General features: G+C 36.4%; 1 protein-coding gene and 1 pseudogene across 1 annotated transcript; both read left to right on the forward strand.

The window, feature by feature from the left end:
* Positions 1 to 7,335: 7,335 nt before the first annotated feature.
* On the forward strand, positions 7,336 to 11,655 carry LOC104890936 (glutathione S-transferase T3-like; annotated as a pseudogene).
* Positions 11,656 to 12,729: 1,074 nt separating this feature from the next.
* Positions 12,730 to 13,653, forward strand: LOC104890956 (uncharacterized). The gene has a single exon (XM_048641857.2). The coding sequence runs from the start codon at positions 12,730 to 12,732 to the stop codon at positions 13,651 to 13,653; it is 924 nt and encodes a 307-aa protein (XP_048497814.2).
* Positions 13,654 to 25,792: the final 12,139 nt, after the last annotated feature.

Raw genomic sequence — 25,792 nt, forward strand, 5'->3', positions numbered from 1 at the left:
CGCTAGTCCGGGGGCCAGCCTAAAACATCCTTACGGATGATAAGGGAAAAATCCAACTCATAAGGGGGGGAGGAGAGGAAGAGAACCGAGCACTGATGCCCCTTACTAGCCATGAAGTCGGCCGCACGATTAGCTTCTCTGAAAATATGCACAATTTGGAAAGTAGAAAACTGATCCAGGTCTCGAGCAACATCCCCAATAATATTCGCTATCTCCCAAGGAATGCTCCAAGCCTTCTTGATGGAATTAATGACAGATAAATTATCACCTTCAATGACAACCTTGGACACACCAAAGGCAAGCGCAGCGCGCACACCTTCTCTAAGACCCCGAGCTTCCGCTTGAAGAATAGAGGTAGACCTTCCAAGAGCTACAGCACCACTAAGAACAGCATCCCCACAATCATTTCGGACCACGAACCCACAGGAAGCATGACCATCTTGCAACTTAGAACCATCAAAATTGATCTTATGAAACCCCGCAGGAGGTGGAGCCCAACTGAGAGCAGCACCATGGCGGCGCCGCAGCTGCTGTCTGGGGCCAGCCCGAGCAGGAGAAGGCAGGAAGAGCGGGAGGGAGGCATCCACCTTCAACCAGTTACTGGCAAACTTGCTAATTATAGTCGCTGCAGAAATTGCTGAGGAAGCAGAGTCCCTAAAAACTATTTGGTTACGAAAAAACCACACAAACCACCAAGCAATAGCACAAAGATTGAAAGCGTCAGAAGAGAGAGAGGAGAATAAATGATTTATAACTGCGGCAAACGGAAGATGCAAATAAGAGGAGACATCAGGAAATAACGGCCAATCATGGTCTTGATGAAGAATACCAAAGACATCCAAGGCAAAGGGGCATTGAAAGCACAAATGGTTAATAGTCTCAGAATGATAATTACAAAAAGGGCACTCTTGCGGGAGGAAAATATGACTCCGATCCAACCGAGCCTTTGAAGGAAGACCATCATTGCAAGCCTTCCACAAAAAATTTTTAATTTTCGGAGTAACCGAAAGCTTCCAAATCCAGTCATACGAGACCTTGGGCAGAGAGGGAGAAGCAAGCCCCTGAGCCAAGAGAGCACCGGATTTCACAGAGAAATCGCCAGACGCTGTTAATCCCCAATACAGAGAGTCCTTCTGGGGATACAAAGGGATAAAACACGAACAAATATGGTCAACTAAATGAGGGGGAAGCAAAGCCATCAATTTGGGCCTATCCAGATTTCTATTAGGCAAGAAAAACTGACAAACCGGAGCAGACGAAGAGTCCTCGGGTGGGACTATGAAAGAAGAAAGAGGTCGCTGGAAGAGCCAGTTGTCATGCCAAAACCTTATGAGGGATCCATCCCCAATTTGCCACCGAAGACCTTGGCAAAATTGGTCCCTGAGCCGCATAAGGTTTTTCCATTGCCAAGAAGCAACACAGGAAACTTTATGCGAAAAGAGAGTGTCATTTTTAAGATATTTTTGTTTCACAAGTTTAGTCCATAGACTAGAAGTATCCTTAAGGAGTTTCCAAAGCAACTTAAATTGCATAGCTATATTATTAACTTCAGCTTTCCTGAGCCCCAAACCACCAAAGCATTTCGGTTGGCAGATTCTATCCCAACCTATTAGATTTGCAGAAGAATTAGAAGCCTCCTTATTCCAGAAGAAGTTTCTGTAAGTCTTATCAAGAGAAGACAGAATGGGCTTTGGAAGCAGGAAGCTCTGCATCTGATAATTGGCTTTTGTTGCCAAATTAGATTGGATTAAGACGAGACGCCTAGCTTGAGAAAGCGAATTTGCTTTCCACTTAGGTAGCTGGTTTGTGACTCTGGAAGCCACCTTACTAAAAGTTTCCTTATTCACACGAGAGGTGATGATGGGACAACCTAAGTAGTCGCCAAGCTCATGAGTTTCAACCATGCCCAGAATAGAAGCAAAATTAGCCTTAGAAGCTTCTGAAATATTAGAAGTAACTTGGAAAGAAGACTTGTGATAGTTAACAAGTTGTCCCGAGAGGGAGCAATACTTATCTAAAATTTGACGAATGGCAATGCAACTGGCATCCGAAGCTTTAGCAAAAATCATAGTATCATCCGCAAAAGTCAGAAATGGGATACGCACTCTAGAATGGCCTATCGAAACCCCAATCAGTTTTTCACGGTTCAGACTAGCAGCAGCTAAATTGCGGGCAAGGAGTTCGGCACACAAAATAAAAAGAAACGGCGAAAGAGGGTCTCCTTGACGAATTCCCCGAGAAGGAGAAAAAGAGAAGCCAGGGATACCATTGACTAAAACCGAAAAAGAAGTAGTTGTGATACATTCTCGTATCCAACTAATCCATCGAGCATTAAAACCTAACTGGGAAAGCATCTCAAAAATAAATGGCCATTCCAAGCGGTCATATGCCTTTTCCATATCTAGCTTGATAGCTATCCAACCAGATGAGCCCCCTTTCTTGTTAAAAGAATGAAAAACCTCATGCGCTAGCAAAATATTATCTTGGATTAACCGATCAGGGACAAAGGCACCTTGAAGGGGGTGGATCAGCTTACCCATGACTATCTTAAGCCGACTCGTCAGGATTTTAGAGATGATCTTATAGATGGTAGAACATAGACTAATAGGGCGAAAGTGGTTTGATGTCGAGGGGTTATCAATTTTGGGGATCAAAGCTAAAAAGGTGTGATTCACTTCTTTCAAAAGACGACCTGAATGGAAAAAAGCTTTAACAGCTCGAATAACAGAATTACCTACAAGCGACCAATATTTTTGGAAAAAGTAAGGGGGGAACCCATCCGGTCCCGGAGACTTATCCGGAGCTAAATCAAAAGTAGCTCGTTTAATTTCATCACTAGACACTTCACTAGTCAAAAAGGTATTATCCTCAGGGGATATAACAGTAGAAATAGTCTCAAAATCCACCCTTGAATCAAACCCACAGGCAGGGTTGGATACAAACCGGGCCTGAAATTCTTTAGAAATGGTATCCGAAATTTCAATAGGAAAAGTGATTCGCTGATTATCAATAGAAATAAACTCTTTTATTTGGTTCCGACTTCGTCTAATAGAGGCATGGGCATGGTAATAACTTGTATTATGGTCACCTTGAGTCAAATACAGCGTTTTACTTTTTTGTTTCCAGTACTCATGAGAAAAAGCAAGAAGTTTTTGACGTTTGAGCAGGAACCTCTCTTGTTTTTCCTGTAATAACTTATCATTCTGGTTATGAAGGAGGGACGATTGGACTTCCAAGAGAATCTGATCAACTTTCCGGAGTTGACGAAAAACATTGCCAAACTGAGATTGATTCCAAACTTTGGATTTGATTTTTAGCATTTTGCATTTTTGAACAAGACAAAACATATAGGAGCCTACAAAGTGTGTACACCAAGTTTTTTAAATAAGAGTATCATAATCTTTACGAGCACACCACATCTTTTCAAAACGAAAGGGCGGGGCTTTGAGAGGTTTACAAGGGAGATAATCAAGGGAAACTACACAATGATCAGAGGAAGTAAAAGGGTGGTGAACAACTTTTGCTTGCGGGAATTGGGATAACCATGAGATAGAGGCAATAGCTTTATCGAGCCGTTCAAAAATATTATTCTCTCCACTTTTCTTTTTTCGCCAAGTAAAACGGTCACCAAAGAAAGGGATATCAACACATTCAACTTGGGAAAAAAATTCATTCATTCGAAAAAGCCGAGAGCTATTGAAAACAGCTCCCCCCATTTTGTCCTGTTCCGACCTGATTTCATTAAAATCGCCAATTAGAATGAATGGAGTACTTAAAGAATTGATGTAAGAACTCAGTTCCAACCAAAATTCTTGTTTGAATTCATGTCTAGCAGGGGCATAAAGAAATATAGCAGTAAAGGAGAAATTGACATTAAGCAGAGAAATAGAACAAGCAAGGAACCTATTAGCTTTATATATTACAGACAAACTAAAAGGATTTGAGTTACATGATTTCCAAAATAACCAAATACCCCCTGATAAGCCAATAGTGGGGATGAAATCATAAAACTCAAATCCTACTTCAAGCGCAGATAAACTAGAAGGAGGGGACTGGGATTTAACTTCACATAACATCATAATTTTTATATTACAACTTTGGCAAAAATCTTTAACTTCTAATAAAGCATTCTTCCTTGCAACACCACGAATATTCCATGCAGCAATCGACATCTAATAAGAGATCAGCACACGATCATTTTGGCAAAAAGGGATGCTCAAACCAGCTTAGTTTCTCTTCCTCTTCAGGGCAGAAGAGGCATCATCAGCTTCCATATCTTCATCTCTCCTTCTCACTGAGCCCGACTGGGATGAGAGAGTAACTGGGAAGGCAGGATCAACCCCCAAGTGCTCAATATGACGAACTATCGAGCTGTCAGAGTGAAGAGAGTGAAAGGAATGCTCAGCCAGTGAGTTAAACTCACCCAAACTACCAGAGTTACCATTCTCAACCAGGAGCGTAGTATCATTGTTCTCATCAGCATGCATATCCTGTAAACAGTGGACAGCAAGAGCAAGGGGACTAATGCCCTGAGCCTCACTAAAAGAATCAGAAGGAATAGAAACCTTCTCAGGGACAGCAGAGCACAAGGGGGTGACTGAATCACCAGCATGCTCAATCCCATACCCAGAAGGCTTAGGAAAATGAAGAGGAATAAGAGGAGCTATGATAGTAGCCTCATCATCAGAGGAGTCATCCGAAACAACTGGATGCATAACTAACATCTTACCTTTCCCCTTGCCATGCACAGGAGGAGGGGGAAGCTTACCATAATCTTTCCGAGGATGAGCACCTACAGGACTATGAATCACAATACCAGGTGGCTTTGGAGTAGCTAAAATACCTGTACCACCATGAGGAAAAGCAGCTGGAGAAGGGACTGATTTAGGGGCAGAAGAGTGTTTTTTAAAATGTTTAGATTGGGCATGAACCACTTGTGCTTGCTCAGCAGTGGATTCATGAACTTCTTGCCCAGTAGCCTTAGCCATGGAATAATATAAATCTTTCTGTTTCGGGTTTTTAAGCAATTGCACCATTATCTCTTTTTTAGGAGGATTAAGAAGGGGACAAGCATCTATGACATGAGAGCACTCACCACAAAAGGAACATCCAGTAGAGAAATCCTCATACCAAATAATGTAACCATGAACCAAGTCACCCACACGATAAACTTCAGCAAATTCAAGCAAGGGACCTTGAATATTGACCCGAACACAAGCTCTAGCAAACCTGATCTTGTTCCTCAAAAGAGAACTTTGATCAAGCTTAATTAAAGCTCCAATATCATTAGCAGCAAGAAGATTAGCAACAGAGTCAAAATTAAGCAGCTCAGTGGGGAGACGAGGGATACGAACCCACAAATCAACCCACTTAATTTCTTCCAGGTAAGGGTCAAAAAAAGCCTTCCAAGGTTGGAGGACAAAGAGATCACCCTGGACATGCCAGGGTCTCTCACTCCACACAAGGGAGGCATCAACAGGATTAGAGAACTTTAGTAACAGCCAATTATTACCCATTTCTAGGTATTCCACCTCACCATGGAGGAACTTCCAATCTGCCTTAGTACGAGCACGAATGGTTCTAACATCAAGAGGGGCTGACAACATTTTTGCAAACAAACAACTCTTAGATAATGCCTCAATATCAAGCTTAACTTGAGGGAGATCATCTAGAACAATGGGAGCAGGAAAAGTGGGGGGAGGAGGGGGGTCTTGAATGGGAGGAGGGGAGGGGAAAGACGAATCAGAAACATGAACAACAGGGACTGCATTGTCAGCAGGACCATCTTGAGAGTGAGATATAGAGTTTTTTAGAACTACCTCTTTAAAAGAGGAAGATTTGGCCATATTAAATGCTAACGAAACAACAGAAAGATGAGACCACAGACAGAGAAGGATTAACAGAACAGAAAAACTGAAGGAAAAGAATGAGAAATAAAATCTTACCAACCTTTGCCTTTTATAGAACAAGTTAACTACCTGATGAATGAGAGGAAGCCAAAATTGACACCCAGCTAAGCAAATGATAAATTCCATCACCATTAATGCTCTTGAACGATCAAAATTCTGCATCAAATCCGTCTGCAAACCTAGATCATCATGATGAACTCCTACTGGCACCAAAAAAATACCCAACCAGAAATGAAGGAACCCTCTGTCACACTCTAGCCTAAAGAGAGAAAGCGACTCAACAGTCGCATTTAATGCATTGCTCAGACAAACCCTAAAACCCCAATTAACTTTAGATTTAAATTGGAAGAGAGAGAAGCCCCAAATCCAATTGAAAGACTGCAGCGAGATAATTAAGAAGATAATAATGTAATTAAAGCTCCAGAACTTCACATCGAAGCACGGAACCACGCGTAATGATGAAAATCTAGCCTTGAAGCTAGGAGGATTACTTGGGCGAACATCCAACAATTGATGGAAGACGCCAATAAAATGGAGGAACAGCAAGAAAACCAAAGAAAGACGCTTCAGCTTCCACTTTTTACCATCAGAGAGAGGATTAAGGGAAGAAATTGCAGAGACAAAGGGAGAATTGAGAGGATCTACCAAGAAATTGAATTGGGGCTTTTTTCTAGGGTTTTGGGGCTCGAGCTGAGTTTCTCTCACTAACATCTTTTTTTTTTTGATACTTTTGTTGAAAAACATCTAACTTTGTTTAATGAAATTACTTATTGGAGTTGTGCAATAATATTGCACGTGTTAGTTTTTTCAATGGTTAGGTTCAAATTTATTAGAGCACCCTTATTCATGAGTGAGAAATAAGATCAAGTTTATGATCATGAAAAAATGCTCTTAATCACAATTGAGAATAAGATTGTGAGGTGAATGGGGTGATTAGGGAAAAAAAAGGATTGGGGTGAGTGAAAAGATGATCGGGGATGGGAGTGGGACCCACTGCCTGGTCATCATTTTTAAATTTTTTTTTTTGGCTGGCAACGCAGCAAAACGCAGCGTTGCCAGCCAAAAAAAAGTTTAAAAGTGACACGCGTGTCAACGCCAGTTGCAGCGTGCCATTTGGCACTTACGACACATGGGTGGCTTCGATTGGGCAATTGAAATATGACCGTTGTAAATTTTGCAACGGTTATATTTTAAAAAATATAAATCAAAAAAAAATAATAACCAACGGCTCTATTTTTTCGGGATCTATAAAGAGAGACCCATTTTGCTATATTTTGGATACACTTAATTTTCTCCATCTTCACTAATTTCTTCTATTTGTTCTAACTTTTCTTCCATTGCTCTTTATTTTCAAATTCTTATAGTTATGGATCCTGATCATCCTAATTATATAAGAAATCAACCCCAAAATCACTCAAAAAACCAAATGCCTAGGCAATAATTTCACTTAATTAGCTCTCAAAATCAGTCAAATTATCGCCAATATTCTCAAAATCAATCAAAATATCGTCAACCCTCTCAGATAAATACCAATCAAAGGGCAAAAAATTCTCAAAATGCTTCTCCTCAATATGATAACCTCTACCATGAATCTCCATTTGAAAATGCCAACCTTTCATATCGTCAACTTGATCCTAATTATGAATTTTCTCAATACCAAGAAGATGCACTACTACAAAAAGCCATATATGTGGACGCTTTGTGCTCGACACCATTAAGAGAGCGTTGGGTGGAAGCTTCACACCCGTGTTTGCTCGACGCTTAAATGCGTCGCTGACCCTTCTCGATGTCAAAAGGCGTTGAGTTTTAAGGAACTAAACACTCGCCACTTACGTGATGTTTCTAGCCCGGTATTTTGAAACTTTTTTGGGATAAAAACACTCGCTCTCACTCCACGGCCCACGCCCCCACTACTCAACATCTCAACCCTAACCCCCAATTCATTCTCTCTCTCCCCTCTGATAACTGCAGAAAGAATCTTTTTTGTCATCTAAATCTTGCAACCTTTGCAATTTTGATTCATTTTCGTAGCTTTCTTTGCTCGGAGCATGGTCTATTTCATATAAGAGTGTGTATCCTCTCTCTCTCTATTGATTTCTGCATTTTTCGAATTTTAATTTATGATATTCCTTATTACTATGATTTAATTTTGGCTTATGCTAACTAGATGTTAACAATTTAGCAATTGATTTTTTTTGATAAAAAGCCTTGAATATATGTCTAGGGATTTTGTTTAATTTTGCTAATGCGATCTTTACGAATAATGAAGTTGAACATCACAAATATGTTGACTTGTCTTAATTTATGCTTCACTTATATTTATGCCATCATATGATATGAAGATGATGCCATTGTCTCAATTGAAAATTGGCGAACATTTGTTTTAATTTGACAAAGAAGATACCTGAACCATAATTCTGACTAAAGATATGAATAAAGTACTTGCATTGCTCACTTAGGAGTCAGGACTTCTTATCATTCGTGTTGCTAGAACTCATTTGTGTTAGTATAGTGCACACCTTTTAAATGTAAAGTTATAGTAGCAAGCTATAGTTTTTTTCTTAACTACAAAAAGATTAGAGAGATGAAATGGAAACATGGAGCAATTTTATGTTTTGCATTTAGGGAAGTTCACTTGTCCTTGGATCATCTTATTTTGTTTTGTGAATATAACATATAAATTCTTTCTTATTTTAGAACAAAAAATTGGTGTCTCGATAACATGGTAAAGGAAGTGAGACAAGTTTTTGAAGGAAGTGAACTGGTTAAGGTTAGACTGTCAACGACTAGGAGCCAGTGACAACGAGAATATTGGGGCAAAACTAATGGTACATATACGATCTAATTTAGTCCCATCATGTTTTGTATTTCTGGTTTCTAAGAATATAATCAAATTCTTTGGAATTATTCTCTATCTGAATTACCAGTTCTAAATCTGGTTTCTGTATTCTGGATTTCAGGACAGAGATGTATAACAATATAGGATCTCAGCCTGCTATGTTGCGACCGCCTGCTAATTCGCAGTCTAATCCATTTAGAGACGCATTCTCTGCAGCAGGTTCTGGGTTTATCCGAGGTGGTTTGGGTGCCTATGGGGAGAGAATTCTAGGGTCCAGTTCTGAGTATGTACAAAGCAATGTAAGTACAATGCTTGGTTAATTCTTTTTAGCACTCTATGTCTTGGATGGTACTTTAGATGTCTCATGTTTTGAGCTTTATAACTTTGTTTGTGTGTTGGTTTACTTAGTAAAGAGATAAAATACATTATTTTACACTAGTTAAGATTCTCAGGTTAAATAAGGGAACGGAAATACTTGTAAATTGCCTACCATCTGTACAAGTCTTCAGGAGGCTAGTGCAGGAGGTTGGGCTTGGTTGAAGGCATATACACCGAGTAATCTTAGATTCGAAGCAATTTATATCTCAAATTTCATCACTGTTTGTGTAGAAGTATTTTTGTGAAATATATTCAATCTGGTTTTGGTCTTCTGCTGAACTTGGTTCTTCATGTGCATATCATCATCAATCAGAAAAGCAGGTCCTTAATTTTTTTTCCCATGTTTTTCTTTGCAGGTTATATTTTGTTATTGGGTTACTTCTAATATCTTCTCCTTCGCATATGGATCTGGTGAGTTATCCATTCTGCTTTTCTGTCCACAAATAGGCATTATATATAATATTTTGCTCTGTTTTAAACACATCTGATGATAAACATGCTTGCGCAAGGAGGTGATTTTGGCCATTGCACAGTTCAGAATGGTATTTTATTTTACACCTTTAATTTACTTATTCTAGAATAAGTTTCAGAGGGATTCTCAGTCTCAGTTTAGGATGATGAAATAAGTAACAACTTGGTGTGCATGTTACTCGTCTTCTGTAAATCTGTAATTTGTAGAAAAAATTGCTTAATTGCACTTATCTTGCTTTATATATTGATTTCTTGGGATATATTACATGTGCTAATTATAATTTTGGTCTTATTTTTCATCTTTTGAAGGTACCCGAAAATAATAATAAAGGTCCAACAATCAAGAACATGAAGACACTACTTGTTCAAACTGGATACCATCATTGTTTTGCTAGATTTTAGTATTATTTAGCTTTGTAAGGCTACAACTACATCTTCATTGTGTTTTAATTTTGTGGCATTTATTTTTAGAAACATATTAGTTATGAAGTATTATATATTGATAAACGTATGTAGGGATTTAATTGTATGAACTACGTTTATGATTTATGATAATAATATATACATTGCTCAAAGTATTTTTATGTAATCATCAGGTTCCATTGTTGACTTTATATTCTAAATTACTATATATTATATTATTGTATTATTATATATTATTATTTGTTAATTAATTAGGAAAAAAGTATGAAAAGAGTCCATACAAAATCTAGACGTTTTTCCTTGTCAAGAACGTATGACAAATATAAGAATAACTTTCCACCCAAATTTCTCTCAACACTAAAAGGCGTCGTGACTAATTGTAGTCAACAAAAAACGTCTTGAATTAGGACACTTTAAAGCGTCTAAAAATTAATTGATGGCACCCCCACTAACCAATGTGGAGACGTTGTACAGCGTCGCCATTGGCGACGCTTTGGTGACGCGAAATACCGACTGATTCTGCTCGACGCTTTTTGACAGCGTCGAGAGCAAATTTCTCAACACTTTTAAGCGTCGCCAATTGGGCCAAAAAGCGTCTTCACAACACTCCTTTTCTAGTAGTGATATGCATCTCCGAACAATGATGTTGATGATAATGGTGGTGAATACGAAGAAGGTGATGATGGTGATGGTGTTGGTCAATACCATCAAGATGATGATTCTGATGGTTTTGATGACTTTGTTTAGGGAACTCAATCATTTTCGCAATTACTATCAGCTAATCAATCTCAGCAACCACCACAAAGACAACCCGTTTAATCACAAAACCCACTTATCCCAGCAACAAGTTCTTGTGGTAAGAGGGTTCGGGATCAAGTTGAAGATGAACTCCTGGTCTCCGCATTTATGAACACTTCTCTTGATAAGATGAGTGGGACGTACCAAAAGAAAAATGTCTTATAGGGAAACGTTTGGGAAGCTTTCGAGGCAGGAAGAATAGCAAACCCAACAGAAATTGCTCCAAGAAATGCTGATATGGTGAAAGGTCGTTGGAGTAGAGTTGCTCCACGGGTTTTAAGGTGGGCTGCATTTTATGATGAAGCTCTTGCAAGAAAGAAGAGTGGTCAAAACAATGATGATGTTCTGATAGAAGCTCATGCATTGCATCGTAGGAAAAATGGTAGGTTCATCCTCGAACATGCTTGAAAAATGTTGAGGAAGTTCCTGAAATGGAGGTCAATAGTTATAAAATCAATGGAAAGTCCACGTGGTCGCCCCAAAAATCCACAAGAAAATGTTGATTCACCTGGAAGCAGAGGTAGCGGTAAGAGGACAAGAGTTGATGGAAGCGACTCAATGCCCGAGACACCTACTAGAGGTGAAGGAGGTGAAGTGGACCCACGTCTCTATGGTTCTAAGAAAGCGAAGTCTAAGCTCAAAGGGGTGTCTGGTCAGACAATTGAGTGTTTTGTTGCATTTAATGAAAGGCTTCAGATCCATTTAGAGGGTAGGACTTAGGAGTGTAGATGTTGAAAGAGAAGACAAAAAGTTGGAGGTTCAAGCAAGGAAGGTTGCTGCAAAGGAACAAGAAATAGCGTTGCAAACCAGGTTGCATAAAGTGCAAGAGTATCATAAGAACATGGATTTGCTACGAGCATTGTATGCAAAGGAAAATCCAACAACATTTGAGGAGGGTGTGATTGAGACACTAACAACATGGTTGACGAATAATCTAATTTTTCATTGATTATGTTTATGTACTAGTTAAGCTATGAAAATGTGGATTTCATGTTAAAGTTTAAGTTTATGTTTACATTCCAATTTAGTTTATGTTTTAGTTTAAATTTTTGTTTATGTTTATGTTTACGTAGAAGTTTTTGTAAAAGTTAGCATTTGTATGTTTAAGTTCATTTAATAAAAAAAGGTTTAAAAATGTACTTGTGTAAATTTCAAACTTTACTTATTATATGAATTGACATATGAATACAACTTTTTACATAATAGTTATGCTTTTTACATTATTGTACTGCTTTATGTATTATTGTACTACTTTTTACATTATTGTTCTGCTTTTAACATTATTGTACTGCTTTTATGTATTATTGTACTATATTTTACATTATTGTTCTGCTTTTAACATTATTGTACTACTTTTTACACTATTGTTCTGCTTTTAACATTATTGTACTGCTTTTATGTGTTATTGCTTGTACTACTTTTTACATTATTGTTCTACTTTTAACATTATTTAACTGCTTTTTACATTATTGTACTTCCCTTTACATTATTTTATGCTATATAACTCAAGCATCCTTGTTCACAATTTTCTCACACCAAACCCAAACATAATATTGTTCACCATTTTCTCACACCAAACCAAAACACAAGAATGAACTCCTTCAACTTAAACTTTTCCCGTTCAAGTTCCTCTAGTTCCAATGAAAGAAGATCATCACGAGAAATAGATGATTTCTTGACCAATATTGTTTGACCACTTGCTCCAACTCTTATATAAAATGTAACTCCAACACCAAGGAATAGAAGAGCAAAAGTGACTGATGATAATGAACAAGGTCATTCACGGCCTAATCGAGGCAGGAAGGAAGGTCATAGAAGCTTGTTCAATGATTACTTTCTGATTAACAAGTCTATCCAGCTCGTTTATTTCGTCGAAGATTTCGAATGCAACGACATGTCTTTCTTCGGATTATGGACAGTGTCGTTGCAAGTGATGTATGGTTCACTCAAAAAAGTGATGTTATGGGTCAGTTAGGTTTATTGCCCCTACAAAAGTGTACAGCGGCTATTCGAATGCTTGCCTACGGGGTAGCGGCGGATTCACTTGACGAGTATGTGCGAATTAGTGAAAGCACAGCTCGAATATCATTGATGAAATTCACGAAGGGGGTCATCATGAAATTTGGTGCGGAGTACTTGAGACGGCCTACTCCAGACGATTTGGCTAGACTACTCAGATTCGGTGAAGAACGTGGATTTCCGGGCATGGTTGGCAGCATAGATTGTATGCATTGGGAATGGAAAAATTGTCCGACTGCATGGAAAGGACAATATCAAGGAAGAGCTGGTGTTGCTACTTTAGTTCTTGAAGTTGTTGCTGATCGTGACTCATGGATATGGCATTCTTTCTTCCGGATACCAGGTTCGTGCAATGACCTAAATGTTCTTCACCGATCTCCTGTGTTTAGGGATGTTTTAGAAGGTCGAGCACCACCTGTGCAGTTTACGGTGAATGGTAACCAATATGATAAGGGTTATTATCTCACTGATGGTATATATCTGAATTGGGCAACATTCATTCAATTAGTTACATGTCCTCAAACTGTCAAGGACAAGTTATTTGCTCAACACCAAGAAGGAGCGCGAAAAGATGTAGAGAGAGCATTTGGGGTGCTGCAATCTCGGTTTGTTATTGTTCGTAGACCATCCCTCGCATGGAATGAGGAAATTCTCAATGACATCATGTTGTCTTGCATTATCATGCACAACATGATTGTGGAAGATGAACGAGATATGTATGCACACTATGCAGATACTACTGAATTCACTACCAACATAAGTAATAATGGGGACGAATTTGAATATTATCATGATCGGATCGTAGATATCAACTAGTACATGGCCAATAGAGACGCAATTGAAGATCAACATGTGCATCATTCCTTGAAACGTGATTTGGTTGCCAATATATGGCAGAAATAAATTTGGTGGGAATGCTAATTAAGAGCATTTTATGTATTTCTTTCTTAATTAAGTTTTATGTTTTTCGTTCTTAGTTAAGTTTTATGTACTTTTTTTCTTAATTAAGTTTGTAATTGTCACACCAATGTAGCATTTTATGTATTTCGTTCTTAAAATTATATTAAAAAAGCTTATTATGTTTCATAAATTAATTAGTAGATCGTTAATTATGTATGCATAAGATAGTGGTAACTAATTTCGTATTTAATTACTTAATGAAAACACTAATTACATATGCTACGTATTAGTAAGAGCAAAATATGTAGATAACTTAATTATTAAAATGATTATTATAATTTTAAAATTATTAATTTAATTAAGTAATAATAAAATATCAATTAGTGATGAATATTTCATATCATTAAAAAGTAAATAATAAAAATATGGTATGATGGTGGTTGAGTGATGAGAGAGAAAAAGTAGTTGGGCAGGGTCAAAAAGTAAGAGAGATAGGAAAAAGTAGTTGGGATGATTGAAAAATGGTTCATTGTTAAGGAGATGAGTGGGAAAAGATTGTGAGATGTTATTTTTTAGAGAGTGAAAGTTAGAAAGAGAGTGGGATGCTCTCTTTTTTTCAATTATGAATAATGGTGCTCTTAGTACTCACTTTTCATAATACTCTTTATATTTTCCTTTTTTTTATCTATTTCTAAATACTTTTTACATTTCTATTCTAGAATATGATCCACTATCATTTTAATCATTCTACCTTTTAATTACTGATTCATACTCTCTCTTCTCCAAATAAAATAATATCACTCTTATTACCTACCAACTCCAACCATGCATGACCTACATTCTCTCTTCTTAAATTAAAATAATACTACTTTTACTAACTACTAACTCCTATCACATCCACTTTTCAATAAAATAACAATTGATAATCAAACAACAACTTATCATCTAAAATTATGTGCCTTGGTAAGTGTCAAGAGTATTCTGAGACGGTGGGAGTATTAGATGTAAAACTAGTTGTTGCCCGGGCGTTACTACGAGTTATTTTTTTGGGCTCAATCCCTCTCCTGGTTTGGGTAGCCTGTTGATTTGCCTGAGATACAACCTTACGATCTACTTTGTCATTTGAAGAATAGAACAAAGTCTTAGCTTGTTATACTATATTATAGGCAAGCTAGTAGTAGTTAACCTTATCTTGATGCAATTGCTAAATCATGCGAACGGTACTCACTAGGAATGACAACGGGTCGGACTTGGACCGGATTTCGCATAATCCGACTCCGACCATACAAGAAGTCGGATTTTAAATCTAACTCAGACTCCAACTCCGATAATCCGACCCGACTTAAAATCCGAACATCCGACTCCGATCCGAATCCGACATCCGACTCCGATAATCCGAACATCCGACTTTCTTTTTGCACGTTTTATTTTATAAAATATAAAAATCTTGTATAATACAAAAAATGTAATCATTACTAACAACAATACTATCTTCATATGACAATAATTTAAGTTTAACTAAGCATATAAAATCAAATAGACAAATACATGATTAAAAAGAAAGGTCCATTCAACATAAAGTTCTCAATTTCATCCAAATCAACCTACGGTCCATACAACAATAACAATCTTCTTCCCATGAAAACTAATCAATTATTTACATTAACTTTTCTTCAACTTTCGATGGAAACTAAATATCTTCATCCAAATCTTCAATCCTCAACTTTAATCAACCATGGCCAGCACAAACCTATACAATAAAGTCATTGTAACTTGTAAGTGTCACTATAATTAAAATTAACTAAATACACAAAACATAAACATATAAAATTCACCTTTTTCATTCTTCCATAGCTTCTACATCTTCATCATCATAGATAGGTGCACATTCAAGACTACCCTTGGTAACATCTAGAAATTATAATTATGCTACATTAGTATTATGTAAAATGTAGTGACTAAAAGTTCGAATAAATGAAATAATTTGAAAATACCTTTGTAATGTAAACGCCTCCAACTTTGAAGACACATCAAAGCTTCAATAGTTTCCGGGAGAAGTCTACTTCGATGAGGCCCAATGATCCTACCACTTGTGCTAAATGCACTCTCGGAAGCAACGGTAGATATAGGAACCGCAAGAATATCTCTAGCAATCTTAGAGAGAGTGGGAAACGCATGTGATTGTGCATTCCACCAAGCCAAAAGATTAAACTTACTTCCATCAAGAACAATTCTTTGTTCTTCCAAATATGTCTCCACCTAACATTTACGAGACTTCTTAGGTGGTTGTTCCAAAACATGTTTCTCCCATAACCCCTCAACTTCATCCAAATCAACCATAGGCCTCTTACTATTAACATTGAGAGATGATGAAGGTGTCACGAAATAAGTTCCATCATGACATGTATCTTTCTCATAGTCATGAACTAAATCAACCAACAATCTTTTTACTCTACCACATTCAAATTCAACATCATCATACACAAGTTTATAATAAAAGCTCACACATTCTAATTTTCTTCTAGGATCCAAAATCGAAGCCGCCAATAGCATCACATTACTCACATTCCAATATTTATCAAACTTATCAATCATTTTTGAAGTCATAGTTTCAATCACCTTATTCCCACAACGAAACCATATTCTCAAGGCAAGTCTAATTTCACAAACCTTTTGAAAATACAAATTTGTCATTGGATACTTTCTCCCCGAAAAAGCCTCGGTAGCCCTATGAAACAATGCCAACCTATCACATATGTCACTAGCCATTTTCCACTCTTCTTTACTAGGTAATTTAAGTTTATCCCTTCCGCTTTTAGTCACCTTTGAATCCAACCTAGTAAATGCATCTTTATACAAAATGGTTACTTGTAACATTTCACAGCATGAATTCCATCTTGTCTTATAATCCAAAATAAGTTTTTTAGTGATAGGAATCCTACAGTAATTACAAGCATCTTCAAATTTTTCATACCTATTTGGTGTTGATGTGCAAAAAGCAACAACACTACGAACTTTTTCAATTGCACCACTTATCATTTCTAACCCATCACCCACAATCAAGTTCAATATGTGAGCACAACATCGCATATGCAAATAAGTACCACCCAAAATAAGCTTGCTAGAATTAAGTTTCTCACGTAAAACATCCACAACGGCATCATTAGTTGTGCAATTGTCAAGTGTAATGGTAGTTACCTTCTCATCTAAATTGAAGCTCTTCAAACATTCAACCAATGCCTTGCTAATTGATTATTTGTTGTGTGGACACGGGACATACAAGAACCTAACAAATTCATTTAAATTGCACAAAAATTAGTCATGGAAAAATATTAAAGTAACATGTATAAACAAGAATAAAAACATAATAAACTAATATGAACCAACTACCTAATGATTTGATCTTGCAAAACCCAATCATTATCAACATAATGCACCGTTACCGCCATATACCCTTTTCTTTGATTGTTACTAGTCCACATGTCCGTGGTAATAGCAACCCTAGACTCGTTCTCCGCCAACAACTTCATCAACCTTGATTTCTCTTCTTAAATTCTCGTAGGACATCCGTTTTAACGGTGTTCCTTGAGATAACCTTGAAATCCGGATTTAAACTTCTTGAATATCTCTTAAACCCAATTTGATCAACAATAGCAAGTGGATACTCATGCAATATAATCATGTTGACCAATTCACTTCTAGCAACTTGTGCATTGAACTTAAAGTTGTTGCTTTACATCCATATTTTGTTTTGTCTTCATACATCTACGTATATGATTTTTCAAATGTGAAGTTCCATTCTTGCCTCCACCAACGAAAACTTTGTTACAACCCATACATTTTGCCTTTATTTCATCATCCATTATTAGTTGCTCAAAATGCTTCCACACCATCGAAGTTAGCTTTCTACCATTAACACCCACAAGTTCAACCACTAGGTCATCATTGGCCATATTTGAAGTTTTAGAATTACCATTCTTAGTTGTTTTAGTTTGTGTACCAAGGGTTGGCTCTTGTTCTTTAGAAGATGGATTACTAGATCTTTCAATAGGACTAGATGAAACTTCTTCCATCCCTACATACAAACAAAGAAAACACTCATATCAATGAAAAAATATACTTAAGTCTTCAAAGAACCGAACTAGTAATCACAAACACACTTCAAATGTACAAATCATACCACAAAGTAAATATTTCCCACGAAAGAAAATATCAATTTACAATAACAGGGTTAAAACATATCATAACAGAGAAGAAAAAATAAGGTACATAACTGCATTACTACTAATTCCATTTTTTCAGCTAATCACTGGGTTTTCATTCTTCTTTTACAACTTGTCTCTCTTAAAGTTGAAAATTCCATTAAGAAAAGTAAGAATAGTCTAATTCCACTGCAAATACTAAGGCCAGTTCACAAATATTCAAAAAAATAATTAAAATCTCGTCCACTGATTACTATCAAATTCATACACTCTACTTCACTATTTCAGTAAGCATTATATAGTAGGAGACTAGGAGTAAACAGATATGAAATCCCCATAAAAGAAAAGTCACTTACACAAAATTACAACAAATAGAAAGTGACCTATATCATATTACTAGTAAATTTCATGAAGGAGATGATGATTCATTACCTGGCTCGTCGGACTTCGTGAAAGAGTTGATAATTCGTTACCTGGCTTGCGTGAAGCAGACAACCAATCACTGATTTGCGGCATTTTGAGCGGTTGTTGGGGGGAGGCGGTGGTTTTAGAGTGAGAGTGAGGGTTTGAGGGAGGTGGTGGGCGGGTGAGAACTGAGAAATAAGGAAATTTGGTTAGGGTTTGTGTTGCACATTAGCCTGACTTCACTTTACTGTTTTCCAAATGAGAATTTTTTTACTTTTGTTTTTTGAATTAAAGAAATTTAATTAGTGACTTCTCTCTATCCTTTCTTATATATTAAAAAGTTGAACTTTATGAAAAAGAAATTTACAATCACAATTTTGCTTCTTTTTTCCTTTTGTATCTTTGAAGGAAACAAATTTAATTATTCAACATTTTTCCATCCTTTCTTATTGAGTAAAAACTTTAATTTTAAAAAGAAAGCACAAGAAATAAACATTTAAGTAATGAATGTGATATCATAAAAACGAGTAGTACAAAATATGGTATAACAAATTGACCCAGGTGATCTACTTCTTAATCGCACAAGTTGGCTAAGGTAGTCGTTATGATGTATGGCATCGTAAAATGAGTAGTACAAAGTATTTGTTGTTTGTTTTTGATAGTTTCATCTTTTCAGTATGAGTTATAAAAATTTAACAAGGTCAGTAAAAAGTTATGATGTATCATATATAACACTAACTAATAACGATGATCATGAACATATACGGATAACATAAATCATATTGGATCAACATATCTTTTTGTCATATCATGAGTTATACGTTTGTGTTTTATGTACGAAAAATTATTTCGAGTCATACAACCTTTGGTTAAAAGTTGGGGATTATTAAGAATGAAAGGTTTTATAACAAGGCCAAATTGAGTATATATAAATTAGGTCTTGTCTAATAAAAGTATACAATTATTGTAGTACACACATAACTACACTAGATAATATATTAGAGTTTTAAATTAGATTTAGCTATTTACACAGGTCATAAGGTTTATCGGGTACTAGACTATTAGGTTGGTCCATCATCGGATTGAGTATATATAGGTAAGATCTTGTCTAATAAAAGTATATAATATTTTTAAATGATATCGTAACTCATAAGCATATGTATTATAAGTTTTATATGTGTGGCAAGTGTCAACCATCACGTCACACACACATACTACATTATAGAGTACTGGCATGTCACGACTCATGTGGCAGGTCCACCTACGCATTTTTCCTTTAATAGGAACGCCTTTGAATATAAACTAAGAGTCTAAGACTAATTGCCTTGAAAGTTAAAATCAAATTGAGAATATACATACATTAATTCAAAAAAAAGACTAATTGCTTCAAAGTCGGATTATGTCGGAGTTGGATGTCGAGTCGGATTATGTCGGAGTCGGAGTTGGACATCCATCGGAGTCGGATCGGAGGTGTCGGATTTTTTATGAGATCCAACTCCGACTCCGACCCTACTCCTACTCGTAGTCGGACTTTTTAAACGGAGTCGGATGCAGATTTTTTTTTCTCGGAGTCGGCTCGAATTTTTTGCCTCGGGTCGGGGCGGACTAGGGTCGGATCCGGACTGAATTGCCATCCCTAGTACTCACGAAGTCGGTCCACATGACAATGCTATCCGTCGTCTTGGTTGCCTCCTGCAGACCATGCCAAATCGTCGGGAGCTATGTATGAGTCGAATCCAAAGCAAATACTCTTGTGGCTCCATCAACGTCCTCCCCATTCCAACAAAAGGACCACCCAACGACGGCAGCCTCGCTTAGTCTTCCATGCTTCATCTACTACAATCACCACCATGCCTAGTTGAGGGAACCCTGTGAACCACCTAACAAGTTTTCCTTTATAATCGTTGAAGTTGGGTCAGGTGCCTCTTGTGGCAAGAGACGTTGCACACACAACCTATAGATATTCTCCTTTATCAGACTCATGAGTTGCAACGAATGGGACTGAATGCCCCTGAAAATGACCGCATTTCGATAGCACTAGATAATCCAAAGAACAATGACAAACTGATATGTATGAGAAATGACAATCCTATTTCTGGTAGGGTTTGTGTTGTTTTCCTTATTCTAGTAGGAATAGGACTCTTAAATCCTAATCCTAGTAGGATTAGAACTCCTAGTTCTATAAGGAGTTTTAAAGTTTTAGTTTGTTCATAATTCTAGTTGAGTTAGAAATTGAAACACTAGGGGAAAAAAGGAAGGGTTGCGCTGGAAGGGTTGCGTTTTCTTCAAAACGCAACCCTTCTTTATTGTAGGGCTGCACTTTTAAGTAAAACGCAATTCTTCTTTCTCTGTAGGGCTGCGGCTTTAAAGAAAACCGCAGTCCTTTACAAAAAGGGTTGCACTTGTCTAAAAAACGCAGCCCTTCTTACAGTTAGAAGGGCTGCATTTTTTAAGTCAAGCACATCCCTTTTAAATGAAGGGTTGCACTTGACTAAAAAACGCAGCCCTTCCAACTTTAAGAGGGCTGCGTTTTTTAGACAAGCGCAGCCCTTTATGGGCTTTTTTTATTTTATTTAAAAACAAGCGCGTATTGGGCTTAAAATGTTAAGCGGGCTAGGGTTTATTTCTCCCTCCCTCATTCTCTCTCCTCTCTCATAATCCCATTCTCTCTCTCTTCTCTCACAACCGCGTTCTCCCCCTGCCTCTCTCTCCTCCCTTTACTCATTCTCTCTCTCTCACCAAAGCCCAGCCCCTAAATCTTCGCCGTCGATTTCATCATCCTCGCATTCGATTTCATCATCTTCGTCGTCGATTTCATCATCTTCGTCGATTTCATCATCTTCGCCGTCGAGAGAAGTGTGGCTGTTCTTTTTCTTTCCTTTTGCAGTTCTTAGATATGTGCTTATCAGCTTCTGTTTTAGCGCCTCCTGCTAAGCTCTCGTCTTCAAATGCTTGTTGAGTGTTGCCAAATTATTGTTGTTTTGAGGAAGAAAATCAATGAATCTAATCTCTCTTTATAGAGATGTAAATCTCAACATTCCTACCCTATAATTTTATTAAGCCATCCGTTATCCTACTAATTAACCTTAGACAATCTCAATTTATATTCAGCTTTTAATTGTTTGATGATTCATCTCTTGTGTAATGTTTGCATTTTCTGCAGCCTGCATGTACAGTGTGAAGGCATTTCTTTGTGTAGTTATTGCAATGTTAAGATCCATGTGAGTCAATTGCTTATTGTTGGCGTTGTCTATGGGATTGGTGCAGACTGTCAAGTTAGTTGCTGAAGGAACATCAAGAAAAAGAAAGGAAGTGTATTCACTTGCAATTAAAAAATTTGGGAAGCAGCTAGTGGGTGAGGAGTGAAATGGTTGCAAATCATGGTATTTTTATTAGTATTTTGTATTAATCTTTAAAGTATAGGTTTCCCTTTCTACCCATTTGCTTGTATGGTTCACTGGTTCATAGATGAAAACATATCCAGCACGGGAAATATTAGGTTCCAACCATTTTCGGTTTGTCAAGATTTAGTTTTTATCATTTTTAATTTTTCTTTTTGTAATTTATTTGTTACTTATAATATTTAATGTTTACAATATATTCATCTGTTTTTGCGATAATATATATCTGGTTGGATATTCGTAGTTTTTGTTATTATATATAAATGTCAGTTTGTTATTTTGTTATAATTTTATCAGTTTGGAATTAATTTTGTGTCAATTGACATAAAAAATGCAAAAAAATAATTTTTATTTATTTTTTATTTTTTTGGGGTCCAAAAGGGCTGCAGTTTTGAGCTAAAACTGCAACCCTTCTAAGTTAAAAGGGTCGCGTTTTTGACAAAAACACATCCCTTCACTTGAAGGAGGGCTGCGTTTTTAGTCCAAAAACGCAGCCCTTCTAGCTACGAAGGGCTACGTTTGTGTGTAAAACTGCAGCCCTTCGTTTTGAAGGGCTGTGGTTTTCAACCGCAATCCTTCCTTTATGTTGAAGGGCTACTATGGAAAGGATTGCTGTCAAAAAACACAGCCCTAAGGGCCTTTTTAACCGCAGTCCTTCCTTATTTTTCCACTAGTGAAATCTTGGTTGGATTAGGATTCTAATTGGTGTAGAATTATAGTAGTAGAAGGAGTCCTTTGCTTGTGAGTTTTTACTATTCTACTTAGAATAGGTTTTTCTTACTTTAAGCACATTAGGAGTTTAGTTGGAGTAGGAGTGATAGTAGGCCCCCCAAGTTGGAGCTTATTCCACTTGGTTAGGACTTTGTTATTTCATTGTTATCTTGTGTTTAGTTTCCTAGTTCTAGTATGATTGGGGTTTATTGTTACACGCACATAAGGCTTTGCTTTCATTAAAGAAATCTGAGTTTTAGAGTTTATGAAATTAAGAGTTATAATTGAGAGACTTTTGTGTGTTAGCTAACCACAAAACTGTAACCTGGACATTTCGAGGAGATTGTGCCTAGACCATAACTTTCCAACATTGAACGTTAACTGAGACTTCAAGGATCAATCTATCCTGTATTTTCATGCATTAATAATCATAAAACACAAAAATATTTCCAGATTGTTCATTAGTTTTACATAAATTAGATTGGTTGATTTTAGTGTTCAAAAATTCCCACAAGATCCGATCTTTTTCTAGGGATTCTCGTGGTTTTTATAACTTCATTAAAAGGGGTTTTGGCATCCACATCATAAACTGGCACACTCGATGCTCCTATCCTTCTTCGCGGACCCTACACACAGAAAAAAAATAAGCTAGAAAATTTCTTACCCATTGCGCTAGAGAAATGTTGGTTGTGATGTCCACACAAACGCCGAGATTTGTGGCCATCCAAACATGTAGGCTTTATGAGCAATCGCGTATCATTTATCAATGTGAATTTGAAGTCCTAAATCAAACACTTGAGAGAACTAGAAAAAAGAGAGTTATAGGCATTGGATTGTGATCAGGAAATGATCTTCCAATTCTTTTAAAATTTCTTTATAATAAATTAAAGTATGAATTAATCATGAACATAACACTCGACTTCAAGATAGTACAAATATATAATTACTTACGAAAAATACAATACAATCTTGTTTTTGAATTTAGGTGAATTTGTAAGAATATAATCGATGCAATTAAATAGTGTAGTAGTGTTAAGTACGAAGGTTATAAAAATTTGAAGAGTTCTTTACTTCTTTTTTTAATATAAGAGTACTGAAAGGTAAGACACACCATTGTTAGCAGCAGCTCAATGCGTGTATATATATATGTATATATATATATATATATTTGTATTAATTGTTTTAAATATAGAAGTATTATATTCTCTTTAAATTAGAAAAAAATTTCAGAAGGATCAACATGAGATTGTGGAGGAGTAAATTAGGGCTTTTGTATCTCAAAATGGAAGGTAATGGGTTGGAGTCTTAAAACATACGTTTTTATTGTTTTATATGTCTCATTTGATTGTGTGTTGGGGGGTACATGTGGCAAATGACATGTTTTTGCCTTGGGTTTTATATATATATATATATATATATATATATATATATATATATATATATATATAGATTCAGATTCCATGTAAGTTGCCCGGAAATCGTGACATAAAAAATTATAAATAGTTGATGGGGTGTTAACGCATTGGATTATTCTAAACACAATAGACAATGATTTAACATTGTTTAATTCCCTCGAAACCAAGAATAATTATTAAGTTACGTCGCTTTTATTTGGAATTGCCAATGTTTTGCTTCTTGGAGGTAGATGGATGCGCATCCAACATATTCCCCCTAATCCACGCTATTAATAGGAAATGGACGGAGCTTTTTGCACGTACCATGGATGAGTGTAAGTTGGTTGACTTGGGTTTTTATGGTCCGAAATACACTTGGACGAATAAAAGGAAAACTAAACCTATATTTGAGAGATTGGATCGTGGATGGGGAAATCTGGATTGGATTACCACCTTCTCGAATACTTCTTTTTGGCATCTAACTAGGATCACATCAGATCACTACCAAAAAAATTGGCTATAGAGGCACATCATTTGGCCGACTTGCCTCTAAAACCCCCTTTTACCATCACATAAACATGGTTGCCTCTAAAGTATATGGTTTTTAGTGTCAAGTATATTTTGGTGCCTCTAAAGATACATTTTAGCATCAGATGAATGTTGGTTGCCTCTAAAATCATGTTTTTAGCATCACATGAATATTGGTTGTCTCTAAATCCATATTTTTAGCATCACATGAATTTAGTTGTCTCTAAAGCCATTTTGTTTAGCATCAACTGTAGTTAGTTGTCTCTAAAGCCATGTATTTAGCGTCACATGACTTTAGTTGTCTCTAAAGCCATTTCTTTTCAGCATCAACTGTAGTCTTTAAAGCCATGTATTTAGTGTCACATGAATTTAGTTGTCTCTAAAGCTATTTTTTCAGCATCAATTGTAGTTAGTTGTCTCTCACTACAAGAAAATTTATCTATAGAGGCAAAACTTTGAGGCAAATAATTATCCATAGCCTCTAAAAGATATATTTAGCATCAATTAAACTATGATTGTCTCTAAATGTTATTTTTAGCATTAGTGGATTATAGGATGCCCCTAAATGTTCTTTTTAGCATCAATGAATTTATGGTTGTCTCTAAAAGTTAGTTTAAGCATTAGTGAATTCAAACTTGCCTCTAAAAGTTCATTTTTAGCATTACTAAACTTTGGTTGCCTCTAAAAGTTATGTTTTACTTATAATAAGTTTTATGTTGCCTCTAAAAGTTCTTTTAATGATTAGAGAAATTAAAAGTGGTTATATTGCCCCTAAAACTTTCCTTTTAGCATAAGCGTTTTTTAAGAAGCCCTAAACCTTTTTTTATTTATTTACTGGTAGTATTATATATAGTTGCTTCTAATAGCAATACTTAGCATAATAACTACAATTTAAATAGAAAATTTATGTTTAGCAAATAACATTTTTTTTTTTTGCTTTGGGGTACTAGGAGTCTAGGATTCCTACTTCAATTTAAAAACACAGAAACAAAAGTAACACATGACAAATAGAAAAAATTATAATGATTTTATTAAACAAAAAATCGTCGTTACAAATAACCCCATGCTACACGAGGGTAATCTAACTAAACATGAAAACCATTAGAATTACAACTCAACTTTGCTAAGCTATAAGCAACTTCATTCCTTGATGTTTTGACGAATAAGACTGAAAATCTTTGAGACCCTTCGGCGACCTTGATTCCTTGAGCTTGAATATATCAAGCCTTGAGTGATTCCATAACAAGATCACACATGGGCACATTATATCATTTCGAAGTTCTCCCCCCAAGGTCCCTGAATTAACCTCTGATCTTATAGAAGCAGCATCACGCAAAAGGCCAAGTGATTTCTGCAGACCATCTTGTGCATCGAAAACATCAAGAACAGCTCTGAATAATCAGTAGATACATTA

This window comes from Beta vulgaris, chromosome 4, assembly GCF_026745355.1.
Source record: "Beta vulgaris subsp. vulgaris cultivar EL10 chromosome 4, EL10.2, whole genome shotgun sequence".
NCBI classification, from domain to species: Eukaryota; Viridiplantae; Streptophyta; class Magnoliopsida; order Caryophyllales; family Amaranthaceae; genus Beta; species Beta vulgaris.

What these genes read in the sequence shown, in the direction of transcription:
- LOC104890956 (XM_048641857.2), top strand. Translation starts at nt 12,730, where the DNA reads ATGGACAGTGTCGTTGCAAGTGATGTATGGTTCACTCAAAAAAGTGAT.